At 38.7% G+C, this 16,302-nt stretch overlaps 2 protein-coding genes across 2 annotated transcripts in view; one reads left to right on the forward strand and one right to left on the reverse strand.

Moving 5' to 3' along the window:
* The window catches only part of SGPP1 (sphingosine-1-phosphate phosphatase 1), a 42,745-nt gene that overhangs the window by 19,683 nt on the left and 6,760 nt on the right, over positions 1-16,302 (forward strand). The window contains exon 2 of the mRNA XM_061156914.1: positions 11,798-11,887. Coding sequence (XP_061012897.1) covers positions 11,798-11,887 — 90 coding nt within the window. The remainder of the gene's footprint in view (positions 1-11,797; positions 11,888-16,302) is intronic.
* On the reverse strand, positions 5,194-6,824 carry LOC133066135 (actin-related protein 2/3 complex subunit 1A-like). The gene has a single exon (XM_061156912.1). The coding sequence runs from the start codon at positions 6,672-6,674 to the stop codon at positions 5,562-5,564; it is 1,113 nt and encodes a 370-aa protein (XP_061012895.1). The 5' UTR covers positions 6,675-6,824; the 3' UTR covers positions 5,194-5,561.

Below are 16,302 nucleotides of genomic sequence, written 5' to 3' on the forward strand. Positions count from 1 at the left end.
GCATTCTTTGGCATTGCCTTTCTTTGGGATTGGAATGAAAACGGACCTTTTCCAGCCCTGTGGCCACTGCTGAGTTTTCCAAGTTTGCTGGCATGTTGAGTGCAGCACTTTGACCCCAGGTTATCTTGGATGAGATACTGTAAGTGGCTAAAGGCTTATGTTTACTTCATTCAGCAAGTATTTATTGACTGCCTATCAAATGTAGACACTAGACAGTAGTGAAAATAAATACTATTATTTTAAGTACATATAAGTATTTGTAGTATATGTGTATATATAGAATGTATACAGAATATATCTTAATGCATAAATGTAGCCTGTGTCAAAGATAAGCGTTGTTCATTTCTTTTAGTAAAGTGTTGTAGGTATTTTATTCTTTTGGGTGCTATTATAAGTTGAATTATTTTCTTACTTTCCTTTCCAGACTAGTTATCACTGATGTGTAGAAATAAAACTCTTTTTCGTGCATTGATCTTGTCGTACCTGGCAACTTTGCTGAATTCATTTCTCAACGACCAGTAGTTTTTGTAGATTCTTTGAGATTTTTTGTTTTTAAGGTCTTGTCTTTGTGAGTAGAGATAGTTTTGAAGTGAAGTGAAGTCGCTCAGTTGTGTCCGACTGTTTGCGACCCCATGGACTGTAGCATAGCACGTTCCTCCAGCCATGGGATTTTCCAGGCAAGAGGACTGGAGTGGGTTGCCATTTCCTTCTCCAGAAGATCTTCCCTACCCAGGAATTGAACCTGGTCTCCCACATTGTAGAGATAGTTTTACTTTTTCCTAATTTAGATATTTTAAAATTTCTTTTCCTTGCCTAACTGCTCTGGTTAGAACCTACAATACAATGTTAGATAGCAATGGTGAGAGGTAGACATCCTTGTCTTGTTCCTAATCTTAGCAGGCAAGCTGGGCGGGACCTTTCAGCCACTGAATGTAATAGTATCTGTGGATATTTCGTAAGTACCCTATATCACGTTAAGGAAATTCCCTCCTGTTCCTAGTTTTTGAGATCTTTTATTGTGAGGGAGTGTTGAACTTTTTCTATATCCGTTGAGATGATCATGTGTTTGTTTTGCTTTGTTTTTACTTTCTTCTGTTAATGTGGTGTATGACACTGATGTTTTTTTTGTTGAACCGCCCTTGTATTTCTGAGATAAATAACCATTTGATCATGGTGTGTAATTCTTTTAATGTGCTGTTAAATTTTGTTTGCTAATACTTTGTAGAAGATTTTTGCTTTAGTATTCACAAGGGCTAGTGGTCTGTAGTTTTCTTGTGCTGTCGTTTCTGGTTTTGGTATCAGAGTAATACAGGCCTCATAGCATGTGAGGAAGTATTCTCTATGCTTCTGTTTTTTTTAAGAACTTGAGAAATATTGACATTGAATCTTCTTTAAATAAATGTTTGGTGGAATTCACCAGTGAAACTGTTTGGACTTAGGTTTTCTTTGGAGGTTTTTGATTGCTGATTCAGTTTCTTTACTTGTTTAGATTATATTTCTTCTTGAGTCAGTTTTGGTAATTTGTGTTTCTCTAGGAATTTGTGAATTTCATCTAGGTTATCTTAATTTGTTAGCATATTAATTGTTCATAGTTTTCTCTTATAATCCTTTCTATTGCTGTAAGATCAGTAGTAATGTTTCCACTTTGATTTCTGGTTTTAGTTATTTGCATCCTTTTTTTTTTTTTCCTGCCAGGCTGTAGTTTTGCCAATCTTGTTCTTTTTAAAGAAACAACTTTCAGTTTTGTTGATTCTCTTGTTTTACTGCCCTGTATTTCATATTTTTCCACCCTTATCATTTTAGTACTTCCCTCTATTGCTCACTTTGCATTTAGTTAGCTCTTCTTTTTCTAGTCCTCACTGTAGAGTTGTGATTAGTTTCTTTTGTTTTAATGCAGGACTCCACTGCTGTACGTTTCCCCCTGAGTGCTGCTTTCATTGTATTACATGATTTGTATTATCTTGTGTTTAGTTTCTATTTGTCCCTATTTTATAATTTCCTTGTGATTTCTTATTTGGCCTAGGGTTATTTAAGAGTAGTTAAGTTTCTTCATATAGTTGATCTTCATTATTCGTGGATTGTTTGTAAACTTAGCCCATGCAGTAAAATTTGTTGCCCAAGAATCAGTACATTCAGACATGTGCAGAATGTGAAAAATTTGAGTCACCTGGCATACATGTTCCCAGGCAAGGATGAACAAGGCAACAACCTGCTTTCTTGTTTCAGCTATTATTTACTGCAGACAGTCCTTTTTGCTCTGTTCAGTGCAGTGTTTTTCAAGTTTTTGTGCTTTTTATTGATGGTTTTACTGTTTAAAGTCAAGTGAAAGTCACTCAGTCCTGTCCCACTTTTGCTATTCCATGGACTGTAGTCTGTGCATGGAATTCTCCAGGCTAGAATACTGGAGTGGGTAGCTGTTCCCTTCTCCAGGGGATCTTCCCATCCCAGGGATCGAACCCAGGTCTCCCGTACTGCAGGCAGATTCTTTACCAGTTGAGCCACCAGGGAATGGTCCCCAAACTACGGTGCTGTTGCAGTTCAGTTGCTCAGTCATGTCCGACTCTTTGCAACCCCATGGACTGCAGCAGGCCAGGTTTCCCTGTCCCATCATGAACTCCTGAAGCTTGCTCAAACTCATGTCCCTCGAGTCGGTGATGCCATCCAACTATCTCATCCTCTGTTGTCCTCTTTTCTTCCTGCCTTCAGTCTTTCCCAGCATCAGGGTCTTTTCCAGTGAGTCAGTTCTTCCCATCAAGTGGCCAAAGTAATGAAGTTTCAGCTTCAGCACCGGTCCTTCCAATGAATATTCAGGACTGATTTCCTTTAAGATTGACCGGTTTGATCTCCTTGCAGTCCAAGGGACTCTCAAGAGTCTTCTCCAACACCACAGTTCAAAAGCATCAATTCTTCAGTGCTCAGCTTTCTTTATAGTCCACCTCTCACATCCATACATGACTACTGGAAAAACCATAGCTTTCACTAGATGGAACTTTGTCGGCAAAGTTATGCCTTTGCCTTTTAATATGCTGTCTAGGTTGGTCATAGCTTTTCTTCCAACGAGCAAGTGTCTTTTAAAATTTTATGGCTGCAGTCACCATCTACAGTGATTTTGGAGCCCAAGAAAGTGAAGTCTGTCACTGTTTCCATTGTTTCCCATCTATTCGCCATGAGTTGATGGGACCAGATGCCCATAATCTTCATTTTTTGAATGTTGAGTTTTAAACCAGCTTTTTCACTCTTCTCTTTCACTTTCATCAAGAGGCTCTTTAGTTCTTTGCTTTCTGCCATAAGGCTGGTGTCATCTGTGTATCTGAGGTTATTGATATTTTTCCTGGCAGTCTTCATTCTAGCTTGTGCTTCATCCAGCCTGCCATTTCACATGATGTCCTCTGGATATGAGTTAAATAAGCAGGGTGAGAATATACAGCCTTGACGTACTCCTTTCCCAATTTATAACCAGTCTGTCGTTCCATGTCTAGTTCCAACCATTGCTTCTTGACCTGCATACAGATTTCTCAGGAGGGCAGGTAAGGTGATCTGGTATTCTGATGTAAAGTGCTATTTAGTGTCCCTAAACACAAGAAGGCTGTGATCTACTTTACAAAGAAAATATACATGTGTGAGATAAGATTCATTAAGGCATCAGTTACAGTTCTTTTGGCTATGAGTTCAATGTTAATGTATCAATAATATAGGACATCCAGAAAAGAGAAGAGGAAATTCACCCATGTGTGTGTAAGGCCACTCTGGAAATGCAAAAGTAGTATTTGTAGTGTCTGATGAAATTATGGAAAACATGGGAAAGTGGCTGAATTTGTGGATTCATGAGATGATAACCAGTTTAAAAAAAAAAAAAGAGAGACCATAGTGGACAGCATTGATGTGAGACTGAAAGCCAATGAAACCATGTTACACAGAGCAAGGAAAATATTAAATTCTTCTCTTATAGTGCTGACTGGCCTGCACATTTCAAAACACTATACAACATTAAAAATGTTAAACTTTCAGTAATCCTGAGTCAAGATCAAGAGGCTGTGGGCTGTTCTTTAAATTATCTGCCAAGTGTTAGGAAAGAGGCTCTGTGGAAGAGTGGGTTTTCAATGCTGATGAGACTGGCTTGTAGAACTAGTTCTCCAATTCTGTTAGTGTTTGCTTCAGTTGTTTTGGGGCTTTGGTGCAAATACGTTTATAATTGTTATATCTTCTTAATGAGTTGATCCTTTTATCAGTGCATATTGTCCTTTGTCTTTGGTAACAATTTTGACTTGAAGTCTATCTTGTCTGATTTTAGTAGAGACACTTAGCTCTCCCTTTTGGATACTGTTTGTGTGAAATGTTTTTCCATTTTTTCACTTTGAACCTATTTGTGTCTCAGATCCAAAGTGAGTCTCTTAGGCCACACAGAGTTGGAGCAATGTTTCCTTATCTATCCTACCAATCTCTGCCTTTCATTGGAGAGTTTATACCATTTCTATCTAAAGGAATTACCTGTAAGGAGTGACTTTTGGTATTTTGCTATTTGTTTTTGTGTGTCTTTTGCCTCTTTTTGCTTCTAATTTCCTACATTACTGTTTTCTTTTGCATTTGAGTTTTTTTACAGTGTACTATTTTTATTCCCTTCTTATTCTCTTATATGTATATTTTTTGATACTTTGTGGTTACAATGGGGATTATAATTAATAACTAGATATAGTTTTGAAGGTATAACTGCCACTTTTAATGAGTTGTGTGATGGATACAAATGGGGAAGCCAAGATTAACAACAAGGTATTTGGCCTGAGGAATGAAACTGTGGGGAAATCTTTTAGTGGGAAGGAGATAAGCATAGGAATTTAAGCTGGTCAGAGGTGGAGATGGAATTGGGGATTTCAGATTTAGTCCTGTTACATTTGAGATGCCTTTTAGACACTGATCACATAAGCAGTTGGATACAGAAGTCTGAGATTCGGTAGAAATGTCCCAACTAGAGATGGAAATTTGAGTCATGAACGTATAGCTTGTATATAAATCCTTGGGACTGTATGAAATCAATAAGGGAGTGAGCATAGATTGGGAATTGGGCTCACTGATACTGAGTTGTGAATTAAGGGGGGAACTAACAAAGATGCCTGGAAAAGAGTGGTCTATGTATATTTTATATATTTCTAATAAATTCTGTCATTTTTTAGGAAAGTATAATTCCACATCAATCTGTTTTCTTTTTTTTTTTTTTACATATTCAGTGTTTTTATTTAATTTTTTTCAGCAGACAATTTACATACCTCCCCACCCCTTCCTTTAAGTTAGTGTTGACAACGTTCCATAATAAACTACTTAAAGAGAAGCTTTGGTCAAGAATGGAATGAAATTGCAAAACAACCCCCCAAACAAAACCCAAATCACTGCTGCTTTAAAAAAACCAACACTTTCACCAATTATGTTCAAACGAAACACACAAGGAGGTTTGCGCCATGTGCGTCTTCAGTGTTTGCTGGCGGCGGGCTCCCCTCCCCGTGCGAATGGCGGAGCTGCCCCGGCGCAGCCGGTCCGTCCTCATGCTGGGTCTGGAGGCTCGCTCAGCTTCACATTATCCGAAGACCCTGGATGGAAGACTCTAAGGTCTTGAAATCCCAAATGGTCATGGCTCCATCGATGCCGGTAGTGCAAAATTTGCGACAATCTTGCTTGTCCACCTCATAAATAGACACTTGGGTGATGCTGTTCTGGTGTAGCGTCTCCAGCAACGTGTTGCGGTCCTCGGTCGTGGCCCGCTTGTCCATGTTGCGGAAGCGCTCCATGGCCGACATGTTGCGCTGGATGCTCTGTTTAGGGATGTCCAGCTTGGAGACAAAGGTCAAGCAACCGCGGTCGTCGTAGTTAAAGAGCATGGGGCAGCAATCGTGGCCAGCAGCCACGACGCTGTTCTCTGAGACGAACGACACACTCAGGAGGGGCAGGAACTCCGTCTTCAGAGTTGAGACCTGCACGCTTTTTGAGGCGTCGGCAACGGACACGGTGCTGTCGTGGCTGACCCAGGCCAGGCGGCTGCCACTGGCCGAGAAGCTGACCCCGTGCACCCAGCCGCCGGTGCCGCTGCCACCGAACTCAGACATCAGCTGACCAAAAGGCATCTTGCTGCCCCAGGGCGTGCTGGCTGGCTTCTCATCCACTTCTTTAATGTAGGCAGAAAACACTCTGCATTTGAAGTCGCAGGATCCCGCGGCCAGCAAGACGTTGTTGGGATGCCAATCCAAGCTGAGGACTGTGGAGCGGATGGGCTTTTTAATGTGCTTGCTCACCCACCAGTCATTTTCAGACTCGAAGTAACAGACGGAGATGAGTCGTGCTCCGCTACCCACAGCAAACTTGTTCTCTAGCGGGGACCACTTGACGAAAGTGGCCGCCCGGTTAATTCTCAGGATCACCAGGGTTGGCTTCCAGACACCATCCTTCTGACTCCAGACGTAGGCATTGCGGTCAGCCCCGCAAGTGACGATGCGGTCACTCTTGGGAGCCCAGTCGATACCTGTGATGTGTCCATTGTGTTCCTTGAGTTCATGAGCTTTCACCCACTGGCCCCCGTTCTTCTTATAGATGTGGACTTCGTGATTATTGGGGCTAAGGGCGATCTGGGTACGATCCCTGTTCCAGGCATGACAGGTGATTGGCTCCAGTAAAAACTGATGCAGGGACATTATTCTTAGTGTTTTCAAAGGATAGAAAGCTGGGATCGGGGCCGTCCGGACGGGCTCGGAGCGTTGAATTCGCGGACTCTGGTCAGTCGACGCGAACAGGCTCCGGCGGGCGCGGGCGGAGGACCGAGGCCCAGAGGGAGCCTCTGTTTTCTTTCCAGTTATATCTAATTGAGGACAGTAGTCCTAAAATATTAGTAGTCCTAATTTTAGAGACAGTTCAATATAAAATTAAAAGGTAGTTATAATTTGAATATTCTTAAATATTAAATAAATCTGCCAGATGAATTGGTTATTATGCATCATCTTCCTCCTCCAACACAATCCCACTTTAGGAGTATTACTTTTATCTAGTTTATCTAGTTTATTTTTTATTGTCATTAAGACCTGTGGTTTTTTTTATCTGGTTAAAAGATTACTTGATAAGATACTTCTTTGCTTTGATACTCTAATTATACTGAATTCTGTTATTCTCTGGGGAGTAAATGTGAAAGTCATGTAATCAAAACTGGATCAGGTCTTCCCCCAAATATGATTCTTTCCACAAAAGAAATCTAGGGAAATATTCTGAAGATGGAAACAAATGGCTAAAAAAAATCAACCAATCAATGAAAATAAAAATGACTTGTTCTTTTCCCAAGTTTTTGTCTTACCCTAAAGGTACCTAAAGGTACACTGGAATGGGAGAAATGCCTCTGCATTGAGTTTGATTGCTTTCCTCACTCTCCCATTTAAATTACCTTAGAGATGGTAAACCTGAATAAATGTGTATTCAGTTCAGTTCAGTTCAGTCGCTCAGTTGTGTCCAACTCTTTGCGACCCCATGGGCTGCAGTACGCCAGGCTTCCCTTGTCCATCACCAACTCCCAGAGCTTACTCAAATTCATGTCCATTGAGTCAGTGATACCATCCAACCATCTCATCCTTTGTCGTCCCCTTCTCCTCTCGCCTTCAATCATTCCCAGCATCAGGGTCTTTTCAAGTGAGTCAGTTCTTCGCTTCAGGTGGCCAAAGTACTGGAGTCTCAGCTTCAGTATCAGTCCTTCCAGTGAATACTCAGGACTGATTTCCTTCAAATGTGGATTGCTGCTGCTGCTGCTAAGTCGCTTCAGTCATGTCCGACTCTGTGCGACCCCATAGACAGAAGTCCATGAGGCTTCTCCGTCCCTGGGATTCTCCAGGCAAGAACACGGGAGTGAGTTGCCATTTCCTTCTTCAATGCATGAAAGTGAAAAGTGAAAGGGAAGTCGTTCAGTCATGTCCGACTCTTAGTGGCCTCACGGACTGCAGCCTACCAGGCTCCTCCATCCATGGTATTTTCCAGGCAAGAGTACTGGAGTGAGATGCCATTGCCTTCTCCAGTGTACAAAAAGTTATTGATGGGAATTCTCTGTACATAACAGATAAAAGAAAAATTCATTTATTGATTCTCAAAAGCTAGGACTGAAGGTAGGGGATAAGGAACATTACTGAGCAGGAACAATGAAACTGAATTAAGTTAAATTCAGTAAGAATCAATAAATGAATTTTTCTTTTATCTGTTATGTACAGAGAATTCCCATCAATAACTTTGTACATTTTTTACTTCCTTATGGGGTCTAAGTAAAAAAAGAGCAAGAAGAAAGAATCACAGGAGACTTGTATGGTTGTTGTGGTGATAATTTTTACTTCTTTGACCCTCACTTGCTAGTGAAGAAAAAAAAAATTAAGACCTAAGTAGCTGCTACAGAGACTGAAGCCACTGTCATGGTCTCTCACCTAGAATATAGCAACAGCCCCCTAACTGGTCTTCCTTTTTCCACCCTTGCTCCCTTCCTGTCCAGTCTCAGGACACTGCTCTGCTCAGGACCCTGCAGCGTGGCTCCCCAAGGTCACATTTCTTACAGAGGCCTCTCGGGCTCTGCTTGCTCTGGTTGCCAGGACCTCTCTCACCTCTCCTCCTATCTGTTCCGGCCACACAAGCCTCCTTGCTGGTCATGTTTCCTCATTAGAGACTTTGTTCTTCCTGCTTCCACTCCCTCATGTATATTCTTTCCTCAGATACCTGGTTGATCAATTCACTTCCATCCAGTCTTGCCTCAGATCTTAGTTTGTCCATATAAAGCCTACAATGGCTATCTTCTAAAACTTTAACCTGCCCCCAATACACTCCCGTACTCCTTATGCTATTACTGTTTTAATTATGATAAGTGTGGTTATGCTGTACTAATGATTTAACCCTGAAAACAGATGAACAACAAAAGCGTCTTTCTCATCTGTGCTTCATATCCGTTATGGGTCAGCATGCAACTCTGATCCACTTAGAACCTCAGAGACCCGGGGTGAGGGAAGTTTGCCTATCTGGTGATACGCTCAGCGTACGGCTTCCAGCATCACATCTGTAGGAAAGAGCATTCATAGGATGATTAAAAGTGGCACATCACCTTTGTTCCCAGTTCATTGGTCAAAACCAGGCACATGGCCCCAGTCTCATTGCAAGAAGAGCACAAGGAATATTTGATGAACATTACTGTTTCAGCTCTGTGTGTGTGCGTGCGTGCATGTGCGTGTGCACACTCAGTTGCTCAGTTGTGTCTGCCTCTGTGACCCTGTGGACTAGTGCCCACCAGACTCCTCTGTCCATGGAATTTTCCAGGCAGGAATACTGGAGTGAGTTGCCATTTCCTTCTCCAGAGGACTGTTTTAGCACCTTTTTCCTTTTTATTTCCCCACAGTACTTATTATTCTTTATTATATAATTTTTATATTCTATATAAAGTATCATTTATATATTTACATATCATATAATTTGCATATTTTATGTTTATTATTAAGTTGCCTTTCCTCATTAAGAATTTAAACTTATTCTCCTAGAAAACCTCACTACTTAAAACTTCTTAGACATAAACCTTTCTTCACTCACTCCTACTGTTTGTAATGTCCTCTGTCATTTTTACCCTGTGCTTCTCTTTTTTCTGTAAAGATTAAATCCTACTCATCTTTTGAGACAATGTGAATCATACTTAGTTTGGGAAACTTTAAAGATCCATCCCTTAGACTCCCCCTATCATGGCACTTACCCTCCTTACAGGATTACTTGTCTGACTGCATCATTAACCAGGTTCCTCATGCATATCAGAAAACATCTGAAGGAATACCTGGAGCCTAGAAAAGGATCTATAAGGATCTGAAAAAGACCATATCAGTAGGGTGAAGAGATGACAGAATTAAGAAGTATTCAGAAAGTAAAATCAGTAAGACCTCATTATTGGTTGAATATGAGGGATAAGGAAGAAATTAAGGATAATACATACTTCTCATGTAGATTATGATGCTTCCAAATGAAATAGGGAAAATGAGAGGAGGAACAAGTCTTGTTGGTAGGATGATGAGTAGGGTTTGAGGTATGATGGGTTTAACTCCATAATGATCTCAAGTTGGAGATATGTGCAGAGGCTGGCTAAATGGTTCTTAATCCAAGGACATGCGTAGGTCTTCAGCATGCTGAGTAATAGAAGACAAGGTGAAACTGCCGGTTAACTACTAAGGCCAGAACCCTTAGTTATACTAATGTTTAAGGAACAATGAGGAATGTTTTCTTGTGTGGAAAACAGAGAAAAAAATAGATGGTGAAAGGGGAATAAGAGTGTGATGCTTTCAAAATCAAGGTATTTAGACATTAAAGAAAAAATATTTGGGCCATAGTAAATGCAGTGTGAGTGAGCTAAGTTGCTTCAGTTGTATCTGACTCTTTGTGACCTTATGGACTGTAGCCTGCCATGCTCCTCTACCCATGGGATTCTCCAGGGAAGGATACTGGAAGTGGGTTGCCATGCCCTCTTCCAGGGGATCTTCCCGATCCAGGGATCGAACCTGCATCTCTTATGTCTCCTGAACGAGCAGGCGAGTTCTTTAGCACTAGCACCACCTGGGAAGCCCCTAGAGAAATCAAATCAAAACAACTATGTATTAAATCTTGACCACTCTTGCAGCATTACTTAACTCCTTTCTTTTAACCTTACTTCTTATTGAACCAGTTTGAATACTTAATAAATGGAACCATCTTGGCTTCAATTTCATTGGGAAATTTGAAGTAATCAGGCACAAACTGTCTCAAATGTGCCCCCTCTTTTTCGTTTACAAACTTAAGACATGCCCAACCATCAATCATTTCCTTCTTCCCTCTAGTATTAGGAGCTTCAAAGTCACCTCTAGTCAGTACTAGAGGTGTGCCATTGATACTGAAGTGAAAGTGAAAGCCTCTGTCGTGTCCGCCTCTTTGCGACCCCATGGACTATACAGTCCCTAGAATTCTCCAGGCCAGAATACTGGAGTGAGAAGGATCCCCCTTTCCACTTCTCCGGGGGATCTTCCCAACCCAGGGATCGAACCCAGATCTCCCACATTGCAGCCAGATTCTTTATCAACTGAGCCACAAGGGAAGCCCAAGAATACTGGAGTGGGTAACCTATCCCTTCTCCAGCGGATCTTCCTGACCTAGGAACTGAACCAGGGTCTCCTGCATTGCAGGCAGATTCTTTACCAACTGAGCTGTCAGGGAAGCCCAACTGATACTAAAAGTCATCTGCATTTTAAGTTTTCCCCCTTTTTATGCCTTTCTGCTTCCAATATCCCACCAAAGTTTTTTGTAATATAGTTGCTATTTGAAATTATTAATGGACAAAAAATTACATGGTGTTTAACATTGAAAGGAAGATGGGGAAATGGCAAACGGTAGTCACTGATGGAAGTGAGAGGGAGATAATGCCTCCTCCCCAGGGAAGCGATGACACTAAGCTGGACCAGAGTCAGGTGCTTTTCCAGAGGCACTTTGATTGTGTAGTGATAGTAAAAGTATGTCTTTTATTTGTTTTTCTTCTGTAGCAGGCCAGTGATTGAGTCTTTACTGTAGAAGCAAAAATGAGCCAGTTCCCACAATGAAGACTGTAGAGACATTAGATCTGATTTATTTGTTCATTCATGCAAAAGTATTTCTTGAATGTCCACTATGTGCCATGCGTAGGCTTAGGTGCTGGAAATATAACAGAAAGTAAACACACATACTTCTTGTTCTCCTTGAGTTTTTATCTGCTTGTTTATATTTAGCCTGATTTACCTAACTAATTTTACTTTTTTTTTCCCTTCAGTATCCTCTCACATATGGACTGATTCTTATTCCCTGCTGGTGTTCTCTAGTTTGCATAAGTAGAATTTACATGGGAATGCACTCCATTCTGGTAAGGAAAACATTGTGTTCATATTGCTTTGTTTTTTCTAAAATCAACACGCAATTTTATAATTTTTAATCATTTTTAAACTTACTGGAAGCTTAAGTGAGAAAACGTAGTTATTGTAAATCTTTTTTTCTTGCAAAAAATAGCAACAGGATGTTTTGCAAAGTTTTAAAGTAGTTATAATATATATATTTCACAGAAAAAGTTCCCAGCAATCACAAGAACCAAGTATTATTCAGGATAACAGTTCTCTCTCCTTCCAGGTTCACTTTTATCTTCTTTCGCATTTTCTTCTATGCTTTTCCTACTGCTGAGTCAAAACTGACAATGTAAATACAGACACCAAGGAGCTCTACTTGTAAGTGAAAACCCAGTGAATAGAAATTAGATGAACAAAAACTGCCCTGGTGCCACTTGTTTTTGAATATTAAACTCTAGTTTTCTTCTATCCCAACAGTATTTTAGGGCTTACATCAGATATTTTATTTTGAGAATGCAATTCAGTTTCAAAAGCAGCGGCACAGGAACTCTTATCTTTCAGCTATACCTGCTCACTTCCCTTCCTGTTCATCTGATTGACATTCCCTACTTCTGGCCCTCACCATCTCTAACTAGGGTACTGCAGCAGCTTCTTAATTAGTAGCTCTACTTCAAGTGTGACACTGCTCTGTTCAGTGTTTAGCCTCCTATTGTAGTTTACTGTTCAAAACACAAATATGATGCCATATTGAATGACCTATGTTTGCTCAAATGTGAAGGGTGCTTTTTATCTTCACATTGTTAGGAATGCCTTAACCTCCACATGGAATGCTGTTTTCCCTTTCTTTGTTTGCCTAACTATCAAATCCATTGTTCATGACTCACCAGAAAATATTATCTCCTAAAGCCTTGTTACGTTCTCCATCCTTCCTTTCTAAAGACTGGATAGGTGGCCTTTCTCCCAGAACATCTTGAGCATAATTCTGGCATAGCACTTATGCTGAATTTCAGTTGCTTTTTTATTTTTCTGTCATCCCCACTAGACAACAAGCAATATGAGAAAAATAACTCTACCCTCATGTACAGTGTGGTGTCTCTTAGAACACTTTGTGAAGGTATTATGTATTATATTATAGATAAAGAATCATGTGCTTGCTTCGGCAGCACATATACTAAAATTGGAACGATAAAGAATAAGAAGGAAGATGGAGAGATAGGGATGAATTCACAGAATCCAAAAATTTATAAAGGGTTATATCAAATTTTTCTTGTCCTTAACAAATGAACACTTTTAGAATTTTCTACTCATAAAAATATCTCATTTCATAGCTGAAAAATATTGGATTTCTGTTTCTTCCTCAGATTACTTACCTCCAGCAGCTGCCCCTTCACTAGTAAATTTATGAAAGTCCCAAATGCTAAGTTAGGAAGCAAACTATTTGTGTTTTTTTTTTTTATAAGTATTTATACTAATGCAAATTATGAATTGACATATAATTTTATCTTTCTGACTAGTCTGTACTAATTTTATAATAGACCAATTATCACCTTTTTATAGCAAATCTAATATTAGTCACAAGAAAATGTTTTCCATCTCTGTGCCTCATTACAGTTATTCCCTTCCACTCCCAATTAACAATATCTCACCTGAAAAACTACCAAAAGATTATGAACTAAGAATGATAATATTATCCCTAGATTCATTATCATCATAAAAGAGGAATTAGAATCTTCTTATACTGAATATTAAATCTCAAACATGCTGTTGTTCAAAGGAAATATATAGTGGATTGATTATTCAAACTGAGTTCAGTTCATGTTTTTGATACTGGATAGCATCTGTTCTTCAATCAACTGAAGTAAAAACGATATTGATGTATTATTAAATTATAAGCCTGATAACCTAGTCTTTTTTTTTTTTTTTCTTGTTCTTTTGGCCATACTGCATGAGTTGCAGGATCTTAGTTCCCAGACCAGGGATTGAACCTGGGCCTGGGCAGTGAAAGCATGGAGTCCTTATCACTGGATCACCAGGGAATTGCCCAACCATAGTTATTTAATTATTCAAAAGCATCCTGTCCCATAGAATATGTTTATCAGTTTTATTCTGACTGGCTACTCAATTTTATTATGTGTATTATTACAAGTTGTTTTTCTTTTACAAAAGTAAAATCACAGATGACTTGCAAGCATTGTAAATTATGTTCCTGTGTTACAACCTTTATTAACATTAAGAAGAAAGTTCTAGTAATGCAGTTTAAATAATTTATAAGGAACACTTCATTCAGTATTTCCCATATGCTTTGTTTTTATTATTACAACACAAAGAGCAACACTTAATTTATTTTTAATGCCTACTTTACTAAATGGCTTCCTAGATGGTGCAGTAGTCAAGAATCCTCCTGCCAATGCAGAAGATACGGGTTTAGTCCCAGGGTCGGGAAGATCCCCTGGAGAAGGAAATGGCAACCTACTCCAGCATTCTTGCCTGGAAAGTTCCATGGACAGAGAAGCCTGGCAGGCTGTAGTCCATGGGGTCGAAAGAGTTGGACATGACCAAGCAACTGAGCGTGCACACACTTTCCTAAATAGATTTCCTTAATCTCCAGAAAAATAGAGGCGTACTTCCTCCATTTTTCCTTTGTTTTCTATCAAACCTAGCTCTGAAAATGTCTTAAAACACAAGCCATTTAAAAATTACCAAGCTAAGTGCTTGTCAGATTACTAGTTTATTTCTACATTAGTAAAATTATGAATATTTTATAATTACATTTACCTAAAATTGTACTAAAAGTTTATTTGTCTATATGTGGAAAGTTTTTCAGAAAAGTATTATGAGATCCTCAAGTAGTGTGTACCTCCATAACCCATTTTTATAGCAAGATATAAGAATCAAACTAATCAAACAACAGCAAAAGTCCTGAAAACATGTTACAGAGAAAGATCCAGAACAGTAAACACTAAGAGTTTTAATAGTAGTTATTTCTGAGTAATAATTGCTTGTTATTTTTTATCCACATTTTCTAGTTTTTCTATACTGAACATGTATTAAATTTGAATTTTAAAGATAAAAATTTCAAAATACATCCTTACTAGTTGTTTATAATGAAGAATGATGCATTCCAGTAATATATTTTGTTGTTAGAAACCCTGTTGGCATCACTGACATGTTGAATTAGAATCAGGACACCTGAAATATGTTATAATTAAAAAAAAAAACACCAGGAGCGGACAGAAGTCTTGAATTCTAGTCTCAGCCAATCACTAGCCTCTCTAGTTCTATATACTGATTGGGAGAAATGAAAAGAAGGCAATTCCAGATTTGATATGTAATAAATCTTTATTGAATTTATGGTATTTGATATCCTCTACCATAAATTTGATAACTGTGAATATTCCATTCACATATGTAATTATTAACTTTTACAGCAGATTTGTTATCTATAATTAATTTGAGTATCTAAAGTTATTTGCTTTCTTTTTGGAAAATTTGCTACTTTGAGTTCTTTGTTACCTTTAACATCAACTTTTCTTTATCACATATTTTGTGCTGTAATGCTTAAAATCACTTAGTTACACATTTTAATGTTGTACATTAAATTAGTATCACAATGACAGCCACCATGTTTATGTCCTGAATTCAGTCATTCTTCTTTTTGGTTCTGTAGCATGGAAATTAAATACACCCTTTTTATCCAGGTAATAGCATAAATAATTAATGACAATTAGAAAAGGAGGCAGATTTGTATAGAGTCTTACAGTAATTAAATTTAATATTCATAGAACTATACAAAAAAAGTAGAGGACAGCAAGATTGGATGTTTTATGTCACACTGAAATATACTTCCAAAAATATAACTGCTATCATATATATCTAAAGAAATCATGTTACTCAACAAGAAAAAGAAAATTCAAAGTAACAGTTGCCCTAAAGACACAAATATATCTTGCATATAAAAGGAATGGACTTATGAAATAATGCTTAATTAATAATCACAGAAATGCAAATTAAACATCAAGAAATACCTACTGATGGAAACTGAATTTCTGTAAACATTTTGGAGATTATTTTATTGGCTTATAAAATTGAATGTGCACATATACTTTGATTCCGCCTTTCCATTCCTAGGCACGTGTCCTGGAGAAACTTTTTTAGACCCATACAGGGAACATCAAAAGAAAGAAAGAACATAGTAACATTGTTTAAATTCCTGGTTGGTTTAAGACTATATACCAATTAAGAAAGCATTCAAGCTCAGCCCTAACCAATGAACTAATCCAAAACCTGAAAACAACCTAAGTGGCTATCGGTGGGAAAAATAGATAAATACGTTATATAATCACACAAAATATTACATACTTGGGAAAGCGAATGACCTATAAACTACATATGATGAATGAATCTTAAGAGTTTAATGTTAAGTGTGAAAAGTAAATCA

This window comes from Dama dama, chromosome 12 (assembly GCF_033118175.1).
Source record: "Dama dama isolate Ldn47 chromosome 12, ASM3311817v1, whole genome shotgun sequence".
Lineage (NCBI taxonomy): Eukaryota > Metazoa > Chordata > Mammalia > Artiodactyla > Cervidae > Dama > Dama dama.